Here is a 25,442-nt window from a genome sequence, read left to right as displayed (position 1 = left end):
TGTCATGATTTATCTTCATAGAAGAATTTGTATCTTCCATTATTGTAAGGACACTGTACAATTTTGTATAAAAACTTTCCATAAAATCTTAAATGTTGAGGGCAAGTACAGAATGCAAGAATAATTCTTTGCTAGAACAAAGGATGTAAAATGGGAGGAGTTTTTAAAATCCTTTATTAAACACCGTGCCCCTTGGAGATCAACTGACAGGGCTTTGCTGTGGATGGTTTCTTGTCATGAGGTCATAATATGCTTGTAGAAGGACATTGTTAAAAAATTAACAATATTTGTTTACCAACCAATAACTCACATCATCTGGCAAGCTAATCAAGAAATAAAAAATGAAGAATAGCCTTCTCTGATTGAGAACACACACACCCAGATGTGGTTTACTACAGCTCCATCTCATACACATCCCAGCCACCGTATCTATTTTATTGAGGAAGTTGTAATCAAGCACATCTGAAGGATATTAGATTGAGGAAGCCTGGGGTAGATCATGTCTATTAATAAAAGCACAAAAAATAGAAATTCATTTAAAAAACCCTCCTTATTCTTGACAATAGAAGTAGTTGCAGGTGGAAGCTTGTTAGGCATTCTTTTGATTCTTGCATTTAATGCTGTGATATCTTTCTTTGTGTATATTTTGTAGCCTCTCTTTCTGTACCTTGCTCTACAATCTGTCCATGAGCCTCTTCAAGTACCTGAGAAGTACATAGAACAATACACTTTCATTAAAGATGAAAAGAGGCGCAAATATGCAGGAATGGTATCCATTCTGGATGAAGCTGTAGGAAATATCACTGCAGCCCTGAAGACATATGGACTTTGGGACAACACTGTTCTCATTTTTTCTACAGGTAAAATTGAATAATTATATATATAGACATGTGCTGCATATATAATTACATTTTTAATTATCTTGCTGGAATATTTAACTGGCATAATGGTATCATGGCTGGGGAAGGGAATAGTGTGAAGTGATAGAATTGCAGAGATGTTGCATTGCCAGTTGTGGGTGCCCTGAGAACAGCAACTGGAGAGACCTCTTGGGGTCCTGCCACAACTCCTTGCCCTACAGAATCTCATGACAAGGAGCATGCTGTGGATACTGCCAGGCTGAAAAGATAGGTTTTTGGTATCGGCTTGGTCATTTCTAACCATAATCGTGAATCCTCATCATTTACAATATTTTAAAGTCAGTTTATGATATTGTACCTGCTGCACAGGTTGCCAGTCAGTGTTTATTTGTATTAGAAAAAATTAAAAATCTTTTTAAATGGTATGAAATGTATACTGTATACTGTAGAAAAAGCAGTCAGTGAGGTCCACAAAAACAACAAGAGTGAGAGCCATTTTGTGCCTTAAGTATTATTTCTTGAAAGCATTATTCACCTTCTGGAAGTCCTGGAACTTAAAGCAACCAAAGAATGTTTGAAACCACCTTCTGCCCCTTATTTGGATAATATATTCCTTCTGAATATCTGTGAATATCCCTGCTTTATACCAACCACAGTTTGATTTTTAAGACTGAGGAAGGTTTGTTTTCTAGGTTTATTTGTTTATTTACCCTGCCCTTCAGTCAAAACCCTCCCAGGATGGTTTACATATGTAGTTTTTTTGTGGGTTTTTCGGGCTATGTGGCCATGTTCTAAAAGAATTTATTCCTGACGTTTCACCAGCATCTGTGGCTGGCATTTTCAGAGAATGCTGACCTGGAAGAGAGTGGGTATATAGTATCCAGGATGCTGGCAAAACGTCAGGAATAAACTCTTCTAGAGCATGGCCACATAGCCCGAAAAACCCACAAAAATTTATGTATGCCGGCCATGAAAGCCTTTGGTTTACATATGGTTAGAATTCAAAGCCATAGCCTTGTTACTCTGGAAAATCAGTGCACATAGGGATCTAGTAATAGTGCCACTATATTCTGCTTTGGTCAGTCCCCACTTGGAATTGTGTGATGAGCTGATGAAGGGTGCCCAGTTAGAACGTATCCACAGATTCCAGTCCATCTCTAATGGGTTGAATAGACATAATGGTTTCCTGGCACACTACACATAATTCAACACTATCTAACCCTCTCCCTCCCATCTTTATGAAGGTGCCGTTGACCAGTTCATCACATGTCTTCCCTGATTCCTATGCTACATTCTATTACTCATTCATATGGGCATCTACTCTCCTGGGCTTTAGGCAATATCCTTCATCCTGCCTTTGTCCCCCAACTACCATCATTACTTGGGAGGGCTTTCTTCTGATTGGACATGTATGGAGGTGTACTGTCAGTCTCACATCCAAAGACACTGGAACAGAGTAAAAAGACCCTTCCTTTTTATACACATAAGTCAGAAAATATATGCTTTCTGACTACACCTTCCAGACTCCCACTGGTTATACTGGCCTGGGTAAGTTATAGCCCCCCAAATAATATATTTGTTAAATTATTTTGTTTTAGAAATTAATGGCAGTAGTAATAACAAGAGAAAAATCATACTTGGTACACTGAGTGTCATCAAATATCAGGGCATCACTTAGAGCCATTGAGTGTATTGTGACAAAGTTTTCAAAACAGCAGTAAGAGACAGTTAAAATTATTTGCTTGCAGGGTTGACAATCAGGAGGTAGTTATTAATAAGTTTCCATTCTATCTAAATACCAAATTAAACTATTGATTTCAATTAACCTAGTCATGTATTTCTCGGTAAGATTAACACGTTGTCTGCATTTATAAATTCCCTGGAGGTCTTTAAACAGAGGCTTGATGGCCATCTGTCGGGGATGCTTTGATCGAGATTTCCTGCATGGCAGAGAGTTGGACTGGATTCTATGATTCTATTCAACAAAAACATTTTAAAGATACCTTTTTACTTTTGCAAGAGCCAGCACCCCAAAATAACAGAATTTTGGGCATCTTGTTCAGGTCAATATAAAAGGAAACGTTTTCCAATACTTGAATCAGTTATGTTCCTTATAATAAGGGACACCTGCCAACCCTGTTAAGAACAAGCTTTCTGGCTTCAGATAATGAATATCCCTTAAATAAGGGATAGCTGGCAACCGTATTTGGTTGGTTCATTCAGACTATATCCACACTGCTGAAATAATCCAGTTTGACACCAAGTTAACTGCCATGGCTCAATGCTATAGAATTCTGGGAACTGTAGTTTTGTGAGACATTCAACCTTCACTGTCAATGAACTCTGGTGCCACGACAAGCTACAGTTCCAGGAATTCTATAGCATTGAACCATAGCAGTTAAAGTGATTATTTATGCAGTGCAGATGCAGCCTCAGATGGTTATTTAACTAGCTATACACTTAACAAAATAGATGTGTTCCTAGACATTACTTCTTTAACAGAAACTTTGGTACCAGAGACAGAAATGACAGGGAAAAAATAGGAATAGGTTCCTATACCACAAAAATAAACACAGTAAATTTCAAACTTTTTGTCTAAATCTAACCATATGTACATGTGAAATGAAACAATCAGGTCAACAAAGCCTTGCATAAATAAAAACAATTTCAGCCTTCTGGAGATGATGTAAAATCTTCTTCCCAAATGCATCCAGGGACATTTTTTTCTTTCACCAGCCCTCACCATTTTTTGTGATTTACATTTTGGTGGCTAAACAGATCTATGAATCTGTGCTCCACCGGATTCCAAAAGATGTTACCTTGGCGGTTAAAATGGTACTATTGCACTATTGATTGTGCAATATGAAAGGGCTCTAAGGAGTTTCACAGGGGGAAATCCTGTGCAGAAATGGGGATTTAAATCAGAAAAAAACTATTTAACCACGTATTTATCAAAATGTATTTCTCAAAATTAAAAGCAGGTTGATTTTCACACAACGTCGTTGTTATAATAATATTAACCCGAACGGAAAGTAGACAAAAGCCACTCCTTTTTTAATTTTGGAAAATCCCAAAAGTAAAAAGGAGTGGGTTTTGGTTTTTTTTACTTTCTGTTCTGGTTAACACCAGTTTAACAACAATTTCTGTGAAAATCAACCTGCTTTTGCAGGTTTTTTTCAGCTTTTAAATCTCGTTTTTGCATGGGATTTCCTCCATGTAATAAACTCCCAAGATATGAAAGGTTGTCCCTGTTGTATCTGATGCTGGCCAGAAGAGGATGCCACAAGAGTGGAATAGGACTTCTCTTTTGAGAATTGTGTTCATATTGTTAGGAGTCCATATGCTAACTTATTTCCACTCTGACTAGTGTTACTTTTTTAAATTTTCTTTATTTGAAATGTAGCCCTTTTATTTTCCACTACTTCTACTAGGAGTTCCCAGAGTTTGTCACACTATTTTTTTCCAAGGACAGCAAAACAAATGTGTGTTTTCTTCCACGGACAGCTGCCCCAGATTAGTCAGCATCCTGTTCCTATTTGGCATCCTGGAGACAGTTTGTGTCAGGCCTTCTTCTGGTAGCTGTAGCAATGAAGGTCCTCTTGACAACCTGAGTTGGGGTAGTACCGAGGTCAATGAGTCTGACTAGGGCTGAGAGATCCAAGTTCAAACCCTCTGTCAAAACTCGCTGGCAAACTTGAGTTAGTCACTATCTTTGAACATAGCCTGCCTCACTAGATTATTGAGGAAAAGGGTATTATGTACACTGTCTGACTCACTAGATTATTCAGGAAAATATTATTCTGCATACACTGTCTTCAGCTTTTTGGAGCAAAAGAAATAGGATATATAACAACAATATATATGGCATGTATACAGGACTACATTTATTGCTGTCTTTCCCCCACATGTGACTTAACACCTAGCATTTATATAGGATATGTTAGGGGTCCAAAGAGAGTATCAGAAAGAACGTCCATTGAAGGTAGACCAATGTAGTTATTATATTGCTGTATTGTGGACAGTAATGTGGTTGTGGCTGACAGACTTTTGGGTATCTTATGAACACTTCATAACTAAGCTAGGTTATAAATTAGGGTTCACTGAGTCCTTATAAATTACTTCCCCTCATGTGCTCTGCTATAGATACCTTTCAGATGTCCCAATCAGTTGTATCATTACGGGGGTGCGGACTGGATCAGGAGACACCCTAAGGGCTTGACACTTCTGCCCCTCAAACACCTACCTTTTGGCAATGGGCTGTGGCATTCATCTGCTTCCCTTTAAAATGCTTTAAGAGATAGTGGGAGTGGTGTGAAGTTCAGTGGCAGGAGAAAAGAGAGCCCCCAGAATTTTTTTAAGTTAAAATTTTAAATTTTACCACAGGGACAGTCCAAATTAATCCTCTGTCAGTCTACTTTTTCAGCAGCTTTTAAAATGTCCCAGTTTCTCTTTTTCTCCCACTTTCCCCTTCCGTCCTCAGCTTACTTCAGTTGGTGCAAACTGAGTTCAAAGTACTTTGCAGTCATTTAAATCAGTGGGGGAGGGGGTCAAAATCTTGCCTTTCCCAATAGGCTCAGTCAAAAATAAACTGTTGCAGCCTCCCCTAGTTTATATATTCTTCCTCATTAATGACTTTCATCATTTTGATCACACTCTGATTTTATTTGGCCACATGTATCCTGGTTCTCATCTGTAAAATATGAAGTGTATGTGCTCCTGTCAAAGGAGGAGAGGTTCCAGATCCTCCCATGGATCCAGCTCATACTGCTATTACTTTTCACTGGTGGGGATATAGAAGGGATACTCTTTTTGAACCTTCGGTGCTATCTCCAAGAGTTTAAGCATGTTAGAAGGAGAGGAAAGAGCAAAGCCTGATTCGCAGACACAGTGCTCTTTAGAAGAGCTTCATCTGTTTCTTTGCCAGGAACCTATAACAAAAGGGGTCATGCCCACATGTGAACAGTAGTTCAACCTGCCATTGTGCATCACTTCAGGGACCCTAGTGGACTGAGAGATGGTAAATAAATGCCTTGAATAAATAAATATTGGCCAGAATGTATTTGGTATCTGTATGTCTCTTTACAAGTTCTTCTTTTTTTCTTCTTTATTTTAGCTTTTAGAGGGAATCATGTTCTTTATGCAGATACTATACAACCAGTTTTGAAATTATCAATTTTAAATGGCTAACATAAGATAATGGCTTTGGAGTTCAAACTGGTGGCAAAATAAAAACTATACATACTTTAAGTTATCTGTATGTGGGTTATAGGTCTTTGATTCAGTTTTTAAATATCCAACTTTAGTATACAGGAGCCTGATCTGATTCTGCATAGACAAGAATACAAGCACATGTGCATCATACAGAGACAGAGAGCCTTAAATCCTTCAGTGCAGAAGTTCAAGAGTTCGATTCAGCAGGAATGCCAGAGGTCAGAAATTAACTGACTTGGTTGAGCTATGAATTGAAGCTTTCATAGAGGTTGCATAGCTGTAGTAAATACTTATTAATCCTTCCCTTTCATAAGCTCTGAAAGGATTCACCCACACAATTTAAGAACTAATAATGAAAAATAAATGACATGCTTTTATTGCTATCTTTGGCACTTGGTTCTGAATGCTTTGTCCAAACTGAAATGTACAGATGAGAAGCCTGGATTCCTTCTAGGCTTGCCCCCTGCTTAAATCCAGTCCACAACCCCATGCCTTTTTAATAAGTAAAAGATTCAGACATTCTTTATTGGCACCACCCTGTATAATTCTTGGCATATTTAGTCTCTCTTTTTATTGTGCCTAATATAGATAGCTAGATTTCAGACTTGTCAGATGGACTTGGTTCTTCTTGCCAAAAGGGATTCCAGATGCCACATGCTTCTTGTTGCTGGTTTACTAACTTATTGCTGTAGCTTTAAATTTTAATCTGAAATATTAAATGGCTTTAAAGTTTTTTTTAAAAAAAAGGTGACTAAAGAGAAACATGATAAAGGTTTTATAAAATTATGTAGGGTGTGGATAATGTGGCAGAGAGAAGCTTTTCTCTCTTTTACTAGAGAATTTGGGTCGCCCAATAAAATTGATTGGCAGTAGGTCCTCATGAGACAAGAGGAAAGTAGCACTTCACACAATGTATGATTAACTTAAAGAGTTATGATAAAAGAACTTGGGAAAGCTACTTTGGGGGGAGGGTTATAGCTCAAAGAACTGTGCAACCAACATGGCCATTGTAATCCAAAAAGTGATTTTTCTGAGCTGAGGGTGATGGTTGGGTTTTATGCTTGTAAAGACTGATTATGAGGACTGCACCTATCTGTAGCTGTTAGCTGTGGTAGTCAGTGAAGCATCCATGCCCAAAGGGTCTGTATCTCTGCTCAGCAGTTGTTTGAGAGCAAGCAGTAAGTTATCTCAGTTATTTTTGTGCAGTGTTTGTGGGTTTTACAAGGGCATCTGACCGGCAGGTTACCTTTGGAAACATGATACTAAGCTATAACATGATCCTTGGTCTGATGGCTTATCTTTGTAAAAGAACAATAAACTTTGTTTGATTACTGTAGCGAAGCTGGGCTGTCATCAATCTTTGTAGCAGCTTCAGTCCAATTTAACTGAGAATAAAAGTATATAATATAACACTTATAAATATATAAAACAGTAAATACAATTAAGTAGTCTTGTCTTGGCATGGTTCACTGTTACATGCCCCCTCCCCCCAAAAAAAAGAAAGAAAAAGAAAGAAAGAAAGAAGAAGAAATATGTTTTATGACTAGAGCCTATGTTATGAAGTTCAGTCAGGTTGCCCAAGATCTGTGCATTTAATTGCATTCATATTTATGTTTATACCCTAAAGGCACCAGATCCCACCTGATATTGGAAGCTAAACAGGGTTAACCCTGGTTAGTACTTGGATGGGAGACTGTCAATGAATACCAGGTGCTTTAGGCTACTAGCAAAACTGCCTCTAAGTATTCCTTGCCTAAGAAAACCTTATAAAATTCATGAGGTCCTCATAAGTCAACAGGTGACTTGAAAACACATACATACAAGCATTCACATTTATGTACTTTTAAAAGCTTCTAGTTACAGTGGAGACACATGGAACTAATCTCCAACATCCTTTGCCTTCTTCATCTTTTGGGAAAGCTACAGGATCAAACTTAACATGAGCTTAATCACGTGGCTCCAGGCTTATGTGGAAGACTTGTTTTCTAACAGATAGCCATGAGAAGGCACCTGATCCAGTTTGGGCCCTTTCAACCATCAGTTTATATTACACACACACAATCCAGTCAAAATAAATGGGAATTTGATGTATAATATCAATTGCTGTTCAGAACTCTAGATATGGATTATGCCAAAAAGCAGAGGTCAGAGAGTTTGACCCCTGTGCTCACATGTTGGGTTTGACATTTTTGGCCCCTCTTCTGGTTGTTTGTTAAAAACAACCATTACATGCAGTTTTGTGGGAAGGTTTCACCCACTTTATTTAATTCTCGGAAAGTGATTTAGATTAAAGTAGTGAGAAGTGAAGAAATATTTAAGCACTGCCTTTTATTCCCCAACTCTCCCCTATTCTAAGTTATCCCATTCCTTAAAAAGAGCTTTGAAGGGGCAGATATTGTATTGATATATTGTTCCATGTATTTCTTTGTAATGATGCTCTTAAAAACATTCCTTCATAAGCAAATTCTATTGAAATTAAACTTTGGACTCTTCTGCAAGTTGAGTCCAGAATATCCTACACATGAACAGAAATTATTTATATATTTATTTATTTTATATGTCACCTTTGTCCCAAATTGGACTCATGGCAGTTCATAAAGGGTACTTAAAAATAGTACAATTTTAAAAACAGAATTGAAAGCATCACATTAATATAATGAGTTAAAAATATAAAATATTAAAAACATACAGTCGGGTCTCTGTATCAGTGAGCTAGCTATCTGTGAATTGGCGCATGCGCAGATGGCCCTGACCCATTATTAGGAATGGTGGTGGTGTACATGGATGCACCAACACAGATGCACACATTTTGGCATCCATTGACAATAATGGGACTTGAGATCCCACAATTTTTAATATCCATGGTGGGGGGATCAAACCCCTGCTGATACAAAGGGCCAACTGTACTAAATTTAAAATGTCACACCATTAAAAAACATACAAAAGCAGACACCTCAATAAGAAACTTCTCTGGGTAATATTACATATTAAAAGCTTACTTGAACAGAAAAGTTTTTGCCTGCCAATGAAACGAGAGCAGGGAGGGGGTCAGCCTAGCCTCTTGTGGGAGGGAGAAGAGCTCCTTCCATTCACAAATGACTTTTGGCTTAGTAGAGCTATCCCATTCTCAGGATGAAGAAAGAGGTGGTTTTTGCCCCCTGTCTCCAGCCCTAGTGAAACTCAAAATGAGTCTTTTGAGAGCAGCGAAGGGTGTAGCTGCTACGAGAAAGGGAAATACAGTCAGTCCTCTATATCCATGGATTTTTTTTAATCCACAGTTTCAAGCATTCATGGCTTGAAAATACTGAAGAATATATACATTCCAAAAATCAATTCTTGATTTTGCCATTTCATAGAAGGGACACTATTCAACTTCCATTTAATGGGACTTGAGCATTCACACATTTTGGTATTCACAATGGATCCTGGAACGAAATCCCAGCAGATACCGAGGGCCCACTGTAGGTGAAAATGGATATTCTCCATGGTGTAGCCACTGGGCACTTTCTAAATGGGACTTTTCTGTACTGGAAGAAAGACATTCTACTGAATCCAGTTTAGTTCATGTGTTTAGAATACATATTCAGTAACTGTGCTGCACTTTGTATTAACATAGAGTACTAGCCATCATCTCTGCACTAAGACAAGTTTATTAATAAATATTACATTTGCCATGCCCTGCTACCTGAGCAGTGCATTTTTACCATATTTTCCCCCCCACAAAAAAACTGTGATTATATAATTCCCTGGGAAGCGGTTCTGTTTTTCTTGTATGTTAAAGAGCTTCGCCTTTAGGTGTTCTGTGTAATTTCTCAGATTCCGTAAATGGTGTGGAATGAGACAGTGAAATGTTACGACTTGCTACAAGCCTGCTGAGGTTTTAAAACCATCAAATGATTTTCTAGTTAATTAATAGCCTGTCTTTTTCTTGACAAGGAACAAGCTGATCTGTCACCACAGCTCAAAAGCTGATTGTGTTCTCGTTTGATTAATCAGGTCTCCTGGCTTAAGCCAAACTTCATTGGTGCATGCCTGTCTGCACTCAATGTCACAAACCACTTACAATAAACAAGCAAAAGGTTTACCCACTTTATTCCTTCCCTTTTTGGTTGGATTTGATCAAAACAATGCAATTTATCCTTATAAACCAAAAGAGCATTTAGGCCTCCTTTGCACACATTTTTCCTAGACAAGTTTAGCATGTGAGAAAGTTTGCCCATGTATGTGAAAGCAGAGATATGTACTGCTTCCATGTAATCCGCCCCACACCCTCAGGTCCTCTGGGAGGAATCTATTGCAGCCTTTAAAAACCAGACTAACTGCTACCTCCCAGAGGGCCTTCTCTGCAATTGCTCAACGGTCTGCCAGATGAGATCCGTCAAATTGCCAGCATAGACAGCTTTAAAAAAGCTGTCAAGACGGATCTCTTCTGGCAGGCCTTTCCTGAATAAAAGTGCCAGGCCACAGAATAACTGCCCCTCACATCATGTATCAGCCCACCGCTCTGTCCTCACTGTATTTTATTGTGTTTTTAATAGATATTTAATTGTAATTTGTTTAATCCTGTTTTAAGGGGGGGAATTTGGGACATAAATTTGTAAATGTGGATTTTAACATGTTGTAGCCGCTTTGATTGTCTTGTCACAGAAAAGCAGGATATAAATAAAAGTTTTATTATTTATTTATTAGCTATGTGGGCACAAGCTACCCACTACAGTGCAGTGATATCCCAAGGACACCCATGCCCATTAACTACAAAGGGATATCAAAGGGTATCAAAAGAGAAGCTGGCTGTGGTTTCTAAGCAGTGTTCAGGTTGCTAGGAATATCCCAGCTTTGCGGTACAACACCTGGAAATATCCAGCCAGGATGGCACTTATCAAAATAGTTCAGGGCTACCTTGTGGCATTTCCAACCAGGGGTGAAGGACAAGATAGTGCACCCTTTAGCTTCTTGCACAAAACCCAACTGCTCTAGCAGTTGGATCATTTGTCAACACTGGCTATGGAGGTAGGGTTGCCATAAGTGAGGACCTCCAAACCGGGACAAATGTAGGACAAATGCAGGACAACATTTTCAAATGTAGGACACATTTTTAAAAAATGGAGGACACGCAAAAAAATTGAGGCTTTTTTAGAAATGTTAATATAAATCCATGTTTCTTAGGCATGATCAAAATGGAGGACATTTTGACATTATTCGTAGACAGATCACGGAAATGTACTTCCTTTTCTGGCCACCCCCCTCTCCCCATTCCAAACAGCACATTTGAGCATTGAACATGGCTTTATTTTAACACTGCCTCTTGCATATTTCAGAGGCTTATTCCACAACCAAACCCTTTGGTCAAGAGACTTTGGTTTTTCTTCATTTTAACTTGTTTTGTCTGTATTCCTCCCCACTAAATAAAGGAGACATGAAATGGAGTTAATGGGTACAAGTTGTTCAACAAAAAAGTCTTGTGAGACTCTGTAGGCAAGAGGTGCACCATCTTAAGAACTGCATTAAGCACACTTAGGCTGCTGCCACACTGCTTTCACTCTCATCACTCCATCCTATGGAATCCTGGGATTTGTAGTTTGTTGTGGTGCCAAGGCTGGGCTTTGAAATCTCAGGCATAAGAGAGGCAAAAGGCTTGGGCTGCATCTACACTGGAGAAATAATCTGGTTTGAGACCACTTTAACTGTCTTGCCTGAATGCTATGGAATTCTGGGAATGGTGGTTTGTTCCAGCACCACAGCAGAATGGCAGTTAACCCCTGGAAAGCTCTCTGACCAAGGTGACCAATGCCCTCACCCCAAAATGTAGGGCACCCAAGCAAAAAAATGTAGGACATGGCCAAAAATAAAAGCTAAAAACACCCATGTAATTATAAATCCATGCTTCTTAGCCATGATCCAAATGGAGGACCTTTTGAAATTTGACCGAAGAGGACATGTCCTGGAAAAGGAGGAGGATGCCTGGTCACCTTGTCTCTGGTCCAAAACACACTGCAGAAATAAAACAATGCTGGACTGAAATGCCCAGAGTTCCTCACCAAAGCTGCATCCACACTGAGGAAATAATCCAGTTTGAGAGTGACTTAACTGTCCTGGGTTAGTGCTGGGGAATGCTGGGAACTGTAGTACACTGTGGCCCCAGAGCTATCTCTGACAGGGAGTCCCATAACCCTCCAAACGTAGTTGAACTGCAGTGCCCAGAATGCCTCCCCAGGTGCACCCACACTGAGGAAATGGTCCAGTTTGAGACTGCTCAGTGCTGGGGAATCCTGGGAATTGTAGTCTATTGTGGCCTCAGAGCCATCACTGACAGAGAAGTCTCAATGTCTCCCAAACACTAGCATTCCCAGGATTCCCTAGCACTGAGTTAAAGCAGTCTCAAAGTGGGTTATTATTCCTGCAGTGTGTGTGAGAGATATAAAAGCTAGGGACTGGATTCATTTGGAGGATCTCTGTGTCCGAAACACACTGTTTGGACTGCCAGGGCTCAGTGCTATGGAATCCTGGGAATTGTAGTTTATTGTGGCACCAGAGCTCTCTGACAGAGAAGGCCAAATGCCTCACAGACCCCAGAATTCCAGAGCATTGAGCTTTGGCAGTTAAAGGGGTCTCAAAGTGCAGAGGGGGGGGGGGGGGAGAGAAAAGCCAGGGAGTGTGAATGAGCTCTGACAGGAGGAGGAGGAGGAGGAGGGAGGGAGCCAAGGGAAGTGGCCAGGACCACCAGAGGAGCCCCTGCTTTTCCTCATCATGGCAGCCTTCTCACTGCTGGCAAGAGGCTCTGCCCCCAGCCAGGCAACGCCTCCATTCAGTCTCCTTTTGTCAAAAGAGCTCTGGTGCCACAAGAAACTACAATTCCCAGAATCCCATAGCACTGAGCCATGGATGTTTAAGGGGGGGGGGTCAAACTATTTCTGCAGCCTTTTGCAACCCCAAAGCCTTCTATTATTTACCAGCAACTTGCAAGGCAAAATCTCTTCCTTCCAAGCCATTGAAAACCAACCCAAGGGGAGGGCTGATTGCTTCTTTCCCATTGGTCAGCTTCGGGAGAAATTTGCATATTACAAGGAAAGGTGTTTAGGGCCTCAAAAACGACCCTGTGATAAAGAATTACAACAATACTGAGTGGTAGACATTTAAAAGATGAGGCATTTAGACTCCCACGGAAACAGGAACGATTGGTGGCCTTTTTTTCTTTGCTCACTGTAACCTGAAAGTAATGCCTCTTGCAGGGTATATATACCAAGTGGGCTGGCAATAGCTCTGAGTGGCAGATGTCTTGAAGACCTGCTCTCTAGGCTTAAGTCAGGCAGGGAGGCGGGGAGGGTGGCACACAGCCATGGGGAGGGCTGGAGCTGCCTCCAGGGCCTTGCTGGGGGGGGAGGTCCCGGGGGAGGGGCCAAACCGGGGCAGGACCGTGTGGCCCCGCCCCAAACCGGGAAAGTCCTGCCCCCAGGCGGGATATGGCAAGCCTATATGGAGGAGTAGCTACACTTAGGGTCTGTTTGCACCGAGGAATTATAGCACTATTATCCCACTTTAACTGCCATTGTACTTCCTATGGAATCCTGGGATTGGCAGTTTAGAGAAGGGCATTTAGAATTCTCAGCCAAAATGTTCCAGTGACTCACCAAACTACAGGCCTCAGGATCCCATAGGATTTTACCATGGCAACTAAAGTAGAACCGTAGGACTGTAATTGTGAGCTGGGTACTCATTTTACTGACTAAGGGCCTGAACAGACAGGCCAAAATAAAGCTGCTTCAGGTCACTTTGGAGGTATGTTGTTTAAATGATGGATGCGTCCTAAAAGGCCGGAAGCTGCACCAAAGCTACGCTCCAGTTCTAAGGACTGGAGCGTAGCTTTGGCACAGCTTCTGGCCTCTTAAGATGTGTGTATCATTTAAACAGCATACCTTCAAAGTGACCCGAAGCAGCTTTATTTTGGCCTGTTTGTTGGGCCCTAAGGAAAGAATGGAAGGCTGGGTCATCCTTGGAGTCCTGGGATCTAATTCAGTCTTGTGGCTGCAGCACCAGCATTTAACCAGTGTACCACCTGGGCTTTTTATAGACTGAGAGAAGTAATAGTACCATTCTATTCTGCTTTGATCAGACTTCACCTGGAATACTGTGAACTGTTCTGGGCAAGCTAGAGCTTGTCCAGAGGAGGACCACCGAATGGGGAAAGGTTTAGAAACCATGCCCTATGAAGAATGGCTTTGGAAGTTGGATATGTTCACCCTGGGGAAGAGAAAGTTAAGAGGTGACATGACAGCCATGTTTAAATGTTTGAAGAAATGTTACACTGAAGATGGAGCAAGCTTATTTTCTGATGCTCTAGAGAAAGTGACATAGAGGAATGGATTAAAACTACAGTAAAAGAGATTTAACCTTTACATTAGGAAGAATTTCAACAGTAGAATACACTTCCTCAGAGTGTGGGGGCGTCTCATTCTTTGGAGGTTTTTAAACAGAACCTGGAAGACAATATTGGGAATGTTTTGATTGTGAATTTCTGCATGGCAGAGAGTTGGAGTGGGTGGCCTTGTTGTCTCTCCCAACTCTATGATTCTGTGAAAAAAAATCCATGATGCTATGTATCAGCTGTTATACAATTTAACTGGCTGCACACTGCACATGTGCTATGTCCAGCAATCAGTCTGAGCAGATCTGCATGATAATTCTTACAGAAGAGACTGTGCTTTTGCATGAGAACCATGATGTACATATAACTGAACAGAATGCATGTGATACAAAGCTGTTATCTAGATTCAGTTTGAAAAATTGTGTGTGTGCAAGGATTAATTAGTGAAAGGTTTGTAACATGTGATGGCAGTGTGCAAAAAAAAAAAATCCTGGAAAAATAAAAAGGTGTCTTAGACGCAGTTCAGACCGCCGTATAACGGTGGCCTGCCGGCGCCTGATTTTCATCCGGAGGGAAGCAGCCGCCGCCAAACCACATGGCTTCCCTCCATTGGAAAAAGAACCTGAAAAAAGCAGGTTCTTTTAAAACCGCAGGGGCAATGTAACAAGTGCACCACTGGTGCACTTGTTATGTAAGCACCACACGGTGACTTGTGGATGCCGTGTGGTGCTTACATAACTATGGCGGTGCCCGTGTATACAGAGCGCCACCATACTTATGCCACTGCCACGTACAAGGGTTGCGGGACATGCGGTCACTCCGCCCCCGTGCAACCATAGTACGTGGCCAGTCTGATGCAAAGCGCCGGTCTGGACTGCACCTTAGACTCATTCCTACCTGACTTTGCTCTGTGGATGGACTTCCTTCTTCTCTATATTTAATTATCTATCCTACACAGCTCTTGCAATTTGCAAAGATTTGGGAAGGTATAGAGATTATTTAAAATCTGTTTAAGGATATGCTTTCCTAATTCACTGGAGAACAAAACAATATTAAACCAATTTAGCTCTTGCTCTGTAAACCAGGTTAGCTCTTGCTCAGCCACTGTTCTATGCATACTCTAGTTCCAGTTTAAGTTCACATGGTATAGGGATTGGTTTTTGTTTGAGATTTAAAAGAATTATTTAATCTGATTTTTCCATATTCCTGAGCATTGCACATATGAGTCTGGCAAAGTCCTCAGTGGGAGATTTTTTATCAGAAAACTGTCATGGATGTGGGCCCCAGGCAGTTGCTTCTCCTTTAAAATTGTTTTAAAATATGCTGTTTCTCAACCACACTGAGACCTATGAAAATTTGGTATATTTAGGATTGGTATTTGATCTGAACAGCAAGGTGTTTTAACATCTCTTAAAGCCCTCCATATTCACATTTTTTTAATTCACAGATTCAAGCATCCATGGCTTGAAAATATTTTTAAAATATATAAATTACAAAAAGCAAATCTTGATTTTGCCATTTTATACAAGGGACACCATCTTACTATGCTACTGTATTTAATGGACCTTGAGCATGCACAGATTTTGGCATCCATGTGTGGTCCTAGAACCAAACCCCAGCAGATACCAAGGGTCCACTGTACTTCAGTGTTTTCAGTAAAAGGGACATGAATTTCATTAAATGTAAACCCCATACAAAGAAAATATTTTTTTCCTGTGGCACAAATTTAAAGTTTGGGGTTAAGTCACTTGATTGCATTTTCTTGCAGAAGAGACTTACTGGGAGACATACAACCTTTAGGAGATGATTGTCTCTTGAAATATGGATAATTTTACATGAAGGAGGAATTACAGCATATACAGAGTTAGCTAGTGAGTCAGTATCAGCTCTCAGGGTTCCAGTATATACAGTTCTGGCCCAGTGGTTAATGAATTGGTTTCAAACATGTATCCCACTAAGAGATTGTATATAATTGAATCATTGATATCTGGCATCAAGTGAAAGGCCCTCTTGAGTAAAGTGCATAGACTAATTACTGATCTGAGTTCAAGACTTAGTGTATATCAGGGGAAAAAGGAGAAAGGAACTTGGGGAAGGAATGCTTGGTGATAGTTCTGAAAGTATCTGAATTTTAAATAGTGTTTTTCTTGCATTAATTTAAGTGATATCTGATCCCACTTAGGCAGTTTGAATTCATATAGGCGTCACTGAAGTTTGTCAGAAAGGTAGTAATGTCAGAAGTGAATGTGGGACATAGTCTTAGATTGTATACTTATGAAATAAATGAAATAAATGTATGATGGGTTGTATATGCTGCAGAAAATTGGATATGTGGATTTAATTTCTTGTTTTACATCATCTTATTCTTTCAAAATGCACGAAAATGTGTCATTCTGAAGCATCTCCAAAGAGAAAGTGATTTGGAATACAGATGCAAAGAGGCAAAATTTCCAAATGTTTTAAACAGATCACACTAAACCCCTTCATTGGGTGTAGTGGCCTATATTTTACAGATCTGGCTCTTTAATTATAGTTGCTTTTTATTTGTGAATCATAGTGAAGAAGCTTGGCGGAGTCGGGGTTTGCAAGAGACCCAAACCATGTGCAGCTGAAATATCCCTGACACTGAATTACAGCCATGCCACGCATGCCACTAATGCTGAAATGTTTAATCCTTTGTTTTTATTGTTGGTGTTCCTGGGTTGGTTTGGGAAGCTAAGATGCTGGCCAGTTTTCATTGGCTGCAGGGATTGTTATTGGAATGGCTGACAGCTGTCTGCCAGGCTGTCTGCAGAGCCTTCCTGCGCTCACTGCTGTTCAGCTTCACAGAGCCATTGTTCCCATTTGAGCTTCCCTCCCCATCCCCCCTTGCAATCTTAAAGTCTTTCCCAGCCATATCCTGATACGGTAAACCGTTTAAATTAGCTCCAGATTGTTCTGTTTATTTTGTGTAAGATAAGCGACAAAGTGCAGCCACAGCCTTCCACCTCAAGTAAACTGAGGAGAAAAAGAGAGGAGGAGAAGGTAATCTCTGGAACCAAAGGCAAGCTTTCCCCAAACAAAAATAGGAGGAAGCATTCATATGCATAAGCTAGCTCTTTCCTCTTGCCCACATAGCAAAAAGCTTTGCCCGCTAGTTCGGAAAGTTAATGCAAACTAAGGCTACACTTTATTTATTTATTTCAAAGGAAGCTTTATTTATTTGTTTTAAAGGAAGCTGTTCTTGTACAGTTGGCAGGCGTACTAAGGAATCCCTGCTCATTTCTGTAAGCACTTTTTGGATTTTTTTAAAAAAAATTGTGGAAAACCTGTTGCAGTAATAATGCTTACAGATATCCTGTCACACCACTTCAAAAAATATTTCTGAACTTTATTGTTGTTGTGTGCCTTCAAGTCATTTCCAGTTTAGGGCAAACCTAAGGCAAATCTATTGTGGGGTTTTCTTGGCAAAATTTGTTCAGAGGATATTTGCCATTGCTGTCCTGTGAGGTTGAGGGCATGTGACTTGCCCAAGGTCACCCAGTAGGTTTCATGACTGAGCTGGGAATTGAACCCTGGTCTCTAGAGTTGTAGTCCAACACTCAAAACACCACACTGGTCTGGCTCTCCACAACTCCCATAATCCCCCAATCTGCATAATCACTGGCCAGGTAGGCTGGAGGACTTGGGAAGTTATAGTCTTGAAAGTAATGTTTCCAAACTCTGTTTTCTCATATTTGTAAGTTTTGGTGGTAATCTTTCTTGCTATCCAGTAGAATTTGTGTTTGTGACTGTAAATGTCATATAACCTAAGAGTGTAAGATTGTATAATTTGGCTCTTTAAAGTTCCTGTGCAACATCTGTGAAAGTGCCTTAGCAGTGGTCTCATTTCCTCAATGGTCTTTTTGAAGGCATTATAAATATACATCTCAATTGGGCCCTTTAAGTTTAAAAAGAAGGGCAAGAAGATCAGATGAGTACATTCTTTTCAAAAAGAACAAATTGCTTCAGAAAGCAGAGGGGAATGCCCAAACAGGGCATTCAAAATAAACTTCCTTCAGTGATTAAACACACACACACACACACATGTTCCAACCACATTTTAGCATGTTTTGACCCTTGGAATTCAGTATTCCATTCAGCAGACACAAGGTTTGGCTGTGTTCCTAAATAAACATATATGGAAGTAAGTGGATCTTCCTTCCAAGAAACTAGCTGGCATCTAGAGATCTTCCACATTCAAAAACAGGGTTATAGGTGCAGAACAGCTATTTGGCTCACTCCGGTACCTTGCAGAAGAATGTGGCATGGGGAAAATCAAACTTCATATGGAAAATACTTTTCCATGTACACTGAAACATTTTTTCACAGAACACGTTTACAGCATGTGAGCGTTTATATATTTGCATGTGGCTTAATATCACTTCTGACTGTTGGTTAGGGATGTGCTTCATATTTCAACAAACTCTGAGTCCAGAACCAAATTGGGTTGATTTGGACAAATTATGGAAATATCTAAATACATCTCCAAACTTTTACACATTTCTCCACAGGCATTCCACATAAGGAAGACACCAAGCCTGCCTTGCGTTCAGGTAGCGCCCTGGCCTACTATGGGTCAAATTAAGGGGGCCTGGCGCCCACATGCGCCAGCTTCGAGGGGCCTCCTTGGAGGCCTGGAAAGGTGGGAGCAGGTCAGGTGCTCACCGGCTTCAGAGGGCCCTGGAAGGCGGGAGGAGGCCGGCGGCAAACACGCCAGGCCGCGGGGCTCTCTTGCGGCTTGAGCAGGCTGGGCTTAACCCAGCGTATAAGACGCTCCCCCAATTTTTGCAAGATTTAAAAGGGTTAAAAAGTTGTCTTATATGGCAGAAAATACGGTAGTTTTATGGCTTAAAGACACATCTGCAATGTATGCTATTTTCATACAAATTCTTCCCAAACTCATGGGGAGGACAAAGGGAAGCAAATCATTCTTCCAAATCTGAACATGTCCCTTCTTTCTAAAAACTATGTAAATATACTCCTGAAAAATTGCAGGTTTCATAACTAGGGATACCACTGTTCTGTATGTCATGTATGTAAAAACTGTCCTCTTTGTTGTTTTCTATGGTTGAGTGTTTGTGTTTATGTGCATTTTGTAATTTCCAAACTGTAAAAGCTGCTCTTTCCACAGAGCTCCTTGCACCTTTTCACCAATGCTATAATTTTTTTATATATATACCGCTTCATACCGCCTAAGCAGTGTCTAAGTGGTTTACAACTATAATTTCATCCAATTCTGCCAATACATTGAAAAATTATCCTCATTTTTAAAAACCAGTACATCAGAACAGGTTATGTCTACATCTGTCTGAAATTTGGCAGATGTAACCCTTGTTTCTGCAACCCCTTGTAGCTCTGCCTGCAAATGTCATCCAGTTCTTACAAACAGGTGTGGGGGGACTCACAAAAGGCACTGCTTGACTTCCACTAATAATTGATTGAAGGCATAAAGGTTTTGACGCAAAGTAAAGGTTTAGATTAAGACCTGAATAGAATCAGTTGGCTTCAGATCAGTTTGACCTGAAACAGATCTGAACTGAACGTTATGGTTGGTACACACATACCTACTATTTACTGTGTTTAAGGTTGATGGATGTGTATTTATTAATCAGTGGATCCCACAGGCCAAACCTAACCCTTTTCCACCACAGGAAAACACTAAGTTAATTTGTTATTTTAAGAAGAGCTTCTGCTCAGAAAGTGTAGAAATGACTTTTGTACTGTGGTTTTTCAATCCAGTAAACTTATTGTAGCTTTTACCATTGAGTGGGGAAGTCAGTCATCCACATTAGTGTGCTGATTAATTGCTATATTTCCATGTGAACATTATGTGCACGTAGTTCATACCAAATTACTCTCAGAGTACAAAAGTGATCTGCCAGCATTATTCTTGGAGTTGCCAGAGCAGAAAAAATAATTTTATTACCTCTGTTATTGTATGTATTAAATAAAAGAGACTGCTAAGTTTCATATTAAAACAGAACTCTGAAATCACTAAGGAAACACATAAGTGTGCTTATTCATTTTACATCATTTAATTGCCACATATTCTACATGGTACTGTGGAGCTGGAAGGATTTGAAGGTCATTTACTTGCACTAAGAGAGCCCTCTAATTCAAACCAAATTCAACATCATAATTAACTTATGGGTTTTGCTACCACAGAATATTGTGATCGTCAGTTAGTTAGACAGATTTAAAACTGCTTTAAAACATGCTGAAGGATTAAAAAAAGATTCAATTGGATTTACATTAGAGTAGACATCAAGCAGGCATCTTTTGGATAAATGACTCTTTTAGCTGCAAATTGATTGCACCACTCTGACCACCACCATTCATGTGTGACACACAAAATCAGGGCTGGGAGGGGGAAATCAGAAAAGGGAGGGAGCCACCCATTCTAATAAATTTTCAAATGAATCCATTCATTAAAGCAGGGGATTAACTTCAGTGTTAGTCAGGAAACAGTGAGTTAGTCCACATCAGGAGAAAAATCTTGTGAGTCACACAACAAGTTAATTAACTCATTATTTCCAAGCTTGGATTTGGGATATCCAGGCTCTAAGTCCTACTCAAACAACATATTGGGCCAGTCTCTTTCTCACAGTCTGATTAACCTCACCAGATGGTTTGAAGAAGGAGAGATGTATAACACAGTAAGCTCATATAATATATAAAAGCCAAGTAAATTTAGAGTAGATTGGGCAGCATGAATGACATAAGCTATTAAACAAATTTGTTTTATTGGCATAAATGGCACAGAATTTGCATTTACAAAATAGATTAATTAACATTTTTCTTTTCCATTCCTTTTTTTAAGCATAGCATTTGCAGCTCTGCCTATGATCCACAGCCACTAGGAAGGGAAGCTTAGGCTTGTAACCTGTTTGCATTTCAAATAACAAGACATAGGATCAAATTACTTTAGAGGCCCACAATGAGGAATTCATGGGGATTATGTCAATACACACAACACTGACATAGCTAACTATGGCTCACTTCCCTAATGAAAGTAGACATACTTCAGGTTCTTTAGGGGGCTTTTGAAGCTTTCTTACCTGCTATCATTGACATTTTGTTATGGCCTGTCATCTTGAATCTACTGAAGAATATTAACATGATTGAGCACTGAATGGTGCCTTGACCACCAGCTCTTTTTTTGTGTAAATATATATATATATATATATATATATATATATATATATATTATTTTTCTAATCTGCCTTTAGTTAAAAAGAAAGACCTACCAGGGCAGCTTTTATAATTTTACACAATTTACTTTAGGTCTCTTATTTTTAATTCTTTGTATGAGAGGAATCATAGCATCGTAGAGTTGGAAGAGACCACAAGGGCCATCCAGTCCAACCCCCTGCCATGCAGGAACTCTCAATCAGAGCATCCCTGACAGATGGCCATCCAGCCTCTGTTTAAAGACCTCCAAGGAGGGAGACTCCACTACACTCCAAGGAAGGAGTGTGTTCCACTGTCGAACAGCCCTTACTGTCAGGAGGTTCCTCCTAATGTTGAGGTGGAATCTCTTTTCCTGTAGCTTGCATCCATTGTTCCCACATGGACCAAAAGGAAGGGTACTGGTCAGTAGGCTTGACCAGTCTTGTCAGCCTGTCTGTCACATCATGGATCTTTGCCCCAGGGAGACATCTTGTCAGGCCTACAAATCACTGCTTCTGTACCCCTCAGCAAGGAGTCCCCCACTACAACCAAACGCCTGCTCTGAGGCTTAGCAGTGACTGTTCCCTCTGGTGGAACTTTCAGACTCCCCTACTCTGTCCCTGACGTCTGTCCATGCTGCTCTTCTTCATCCTCCTTGATAAAGGAAAGAGCTTTGAATCGATTCTCTAGCTGCAAGCTCCCAGAACAATCCCTTCTTGGCCTACTTCTCTGTGTGACATTCCTCCAGCTGTCTGCCTCCTGTGTATGGGAAGTGACCTCCTTCGCCCCAGCAACTTCCTCTGCGTGGTACTAGTCCAAGATCGTTAGTTCCGTTCTGTCCAGAAAATCCTCTTGCTGCCTAATATGCTGAAGTAGCTACTCTGGACTCCAACTGCTGTACTTTCTCCTCCAAGAGTGCTATCAACTTGAACTTGGTGCATGTGAAGTTCTCCACTTCCGTAGGCAAGAAGACAAACATCCCACAAGTGTTGCATGTGACAGCAGCAGTTCCCTCAGTGTCCATACTGCAAAATCTTTAGTAACAACTGAAACAGGACTGTGGGCTTCCACCTCAAAAAAATCCTCTGGTAAATACCAACGTTAAGGCCCCTGATGACCTGGCCTTTTCACCAGTCTCTGACAGCGAGCTCAATCTACTGGGAACATAACTTTATAGTGTAACAGAAATTTCAGGAAACTTAAAGTTCTAGGCCTGGCAGAGCAAAAATTGACAAGAGAACCTAGTAAATTGAAAATCCATAAGTTTATTTCCAATTGTCAACAAAGGAAAACATTGAACTCAGTGGAATTCAAGTTCCAAAAAGCTGAGGTCAGAAACAAGACAAAATGACCTCATTTTATAGTTAATTACACAAAGAAGCTGTCCTCCATATCTCATTGGCTAATTACAATTCAAACATATAGAATTCTTACAACCAGAACAGAAATACATGCATACATTAAAACTGCATCATCACTCCTCACCCCTCCTTTAGGCATTCAGTAGCTCTCAGTAACCTTGCTTCTGAACATCAACAATGTATCCTTATCTTAAATTGTGTATATTATGTCTAATTTTGTTGGTGCCAGCTTCTTACGGGTCATGATGCTCCTTTTACTCCTTTGCTCTAATTTTCAGGCCTCATTTTAAAAACTATCTCTCTGGCTGACAAAGGCGACTCCATCTTTCTATATCTTTCTATGATAGCAGGAAAATTCCACCACTACAATAGGAATGTCCCGGCTGCTAGCTTGTACTTAAGGGCAAGGTTCTGACTCAAGGTTTACTTCTCACCTGCTGCCTCTCCTGTAGATTTCTTTGGATGAAAAAAAATCTGTGCACATTAGGCACACGGCTCTGTGAGGAGTTATATAGAGCTAGTCTCCACCCCCTAGCTCCACCCCCTAGTGACTCACAGATGTGACTCACAGAAGCTCCATCCCTCAGCAACAAGCACACTCTCCCACAGTTTAAAAAAATTCAAACACTCACCACTCAAAATGTCTGCCCAGCTCCTCCTCTCCTTTTCCTTTCTGTGGCAGGAATATGGAGTCTCGTATAGAAACCCATTTAAAATTCCTGTTTATGATTTCTAAAGTGCTTAGCTTTAAAAATTACATCTGAATATTCTTATTTTTTCCCTGTGATTTCCATGGTTTCCATGTAAATATACTATATTAGATCACAGATTGTTTTGTGAGTTTTTAAAATTGCTGGTGAGCTGGACAGGTTAACTTATTCCAGGTCAAAACATTCATTATTTTACTAACTTGTGGTTCTGAAAAGACATCCATGCTGACAAGCCAGTTTATATCAGTTATCAGTGTGCCCCCTACAATTTCAGGTGGCACATTGGATACCTGAGAAATCTTCAGAATGGAGATGAGCAAAAACAGGACGGTCTGACTTTTTTTTACTGATCCACATACGAGCTTCAATGGCAAACCTCCTCTGAACAATCTTGTCAAGAAAACCCCATGATAGGGTTACCTTAGGACTGCATGAGTTAGAAACAACATGAAGGCACACAACAACAACAAGAAATAGGAGCCTTAGCAAGACAGACATCATACTTACAAATTAAATGGCTGGAGTCCTATATGACTGTTATGAATATGTAACCTAGAGGTAGCACGTGTGACTGTTACATATTCACGATCCCTATGAAGCCCCTAGCTACATAGGGTAAAAGTACCACAATCCCTACTTAGCAGACAGCAACCACTGTGATCAAGAGAGGTATAGGGGTGTTTCCTATCCCCCTCTTTCCAGGAAGCACCTGGCTGATGTTGTTGCGCCCCCACAGCCAAGTGATCTCCAGCATGACGGGGAACTGCAACCAGGGTCCTGATTTGGCCTGTTGCACTGGAGATCGCTCATGGTAGGGGATGGGAACATCAGTGTATCTACAGTGCTTACGCATATTATCTCCCGTACAGAATTCCAGTTTCTTTTTTATTTATTTTACCCTCTTAGCTTTAGGGGCAATTGCTTATGAAATGAAAGATTCTAAAAGGAACAAATATTATCCTGGTCGCGAAGGAAGATTTGAGTATAAAATGGACAGGGGAGGTTCATGAGTCAACAATAAATTGCATTTTTAATTCTGAGCAATAAAAGTCAACAAACATCATGACTCTCAAAATTCTTGTTCTAATCAAACAATCCCCAAGCAGTCCAAGAACATAAGAAATATCTGCCTAAAATAAATGATGGACAGTTTTCAGATAAAATTCTAAATAAATCCCACTCTCTGCAAATACAAATGAAGGGGGACAGACCATACTCTTAGACGAAGTTTGGAGGAAAGTTAAAATCTGTTTTAAAGCAATGCAGATAATTTAAACATGTCCTATACAGTTTGCTATATGGGGGTGTTTCTCCAAATTTCAAGAAAACAAAAGGAATACAAGGAAAGGACTGAAATGGGGGGGGGGGGGTTAATTTGATTGCTGTAATTTAGATACTGAGCATCTAGTGGTATTTTTAGCATGCATCAATTATAGGTCATGACTTTTTCTTCTAAACTGCAAGAAAGACTGTGGACAAGATGCACATTACAATTTAGAAAAGTGGAATTTCATTGCAGAAGACTTCACTGTGTCTTCATTTCATACATCTATGCATTTCTTAAGCTGCTTGACTCACTAGAGTCTCCCCTCAGAATCATGTGATGAAGAAATATATTATCTATGTGCATTTTAAAATCTTCAGCAGGAACCACACTCCTTAGAAGTATCAAATTTAAGGGTTGTAAAAATATTTGGTAGGAGCGGATTCAGGCAAGTTCATGATGCACAAATTGGTTAATCTCCCA

General features: G+C 40.2%; 1 protein-coding gene across 1 annotated transcript in view; it reads left to right on the top strand.

The window, feature by feature from the left end:
• Positions 1–25,442, top strand: part of ARSB (arylsulfatase B) — a 122,736-nt gene that overhangs the window by 20,969 nt on the left and 76,325 nt on the right. The window contains exon 4 of the mRNA XM_089484697.1: positions 653–860. Coding sequence (XP_089340823.1) covers positions 653–860 — 208 coding nt within the window. The remainder of the gene's footprint in view (positions 1–652; positions 861–25,442) is intronic.

Source organism: Sceloporus occidentalis, unplaced genomic scaffold (assembly GCF_023333645.1).
Source record: "Sceloporus occidentalis isolate IW3139 unplaced genomic scaffold, rSceOcc1.0.p SCAF_1, whole genome shotgun sequence".
NCBI classification, from domain to species: Eukaryota; Metazoa; Chordata; class Lepidosauria; order Squamata; family Phrynosomatidae; genus Sceloporus; species Sceloporus occidentalis.
This window is presented reverse-complemented; position numbering and strand designations above follow the sequence as displayed.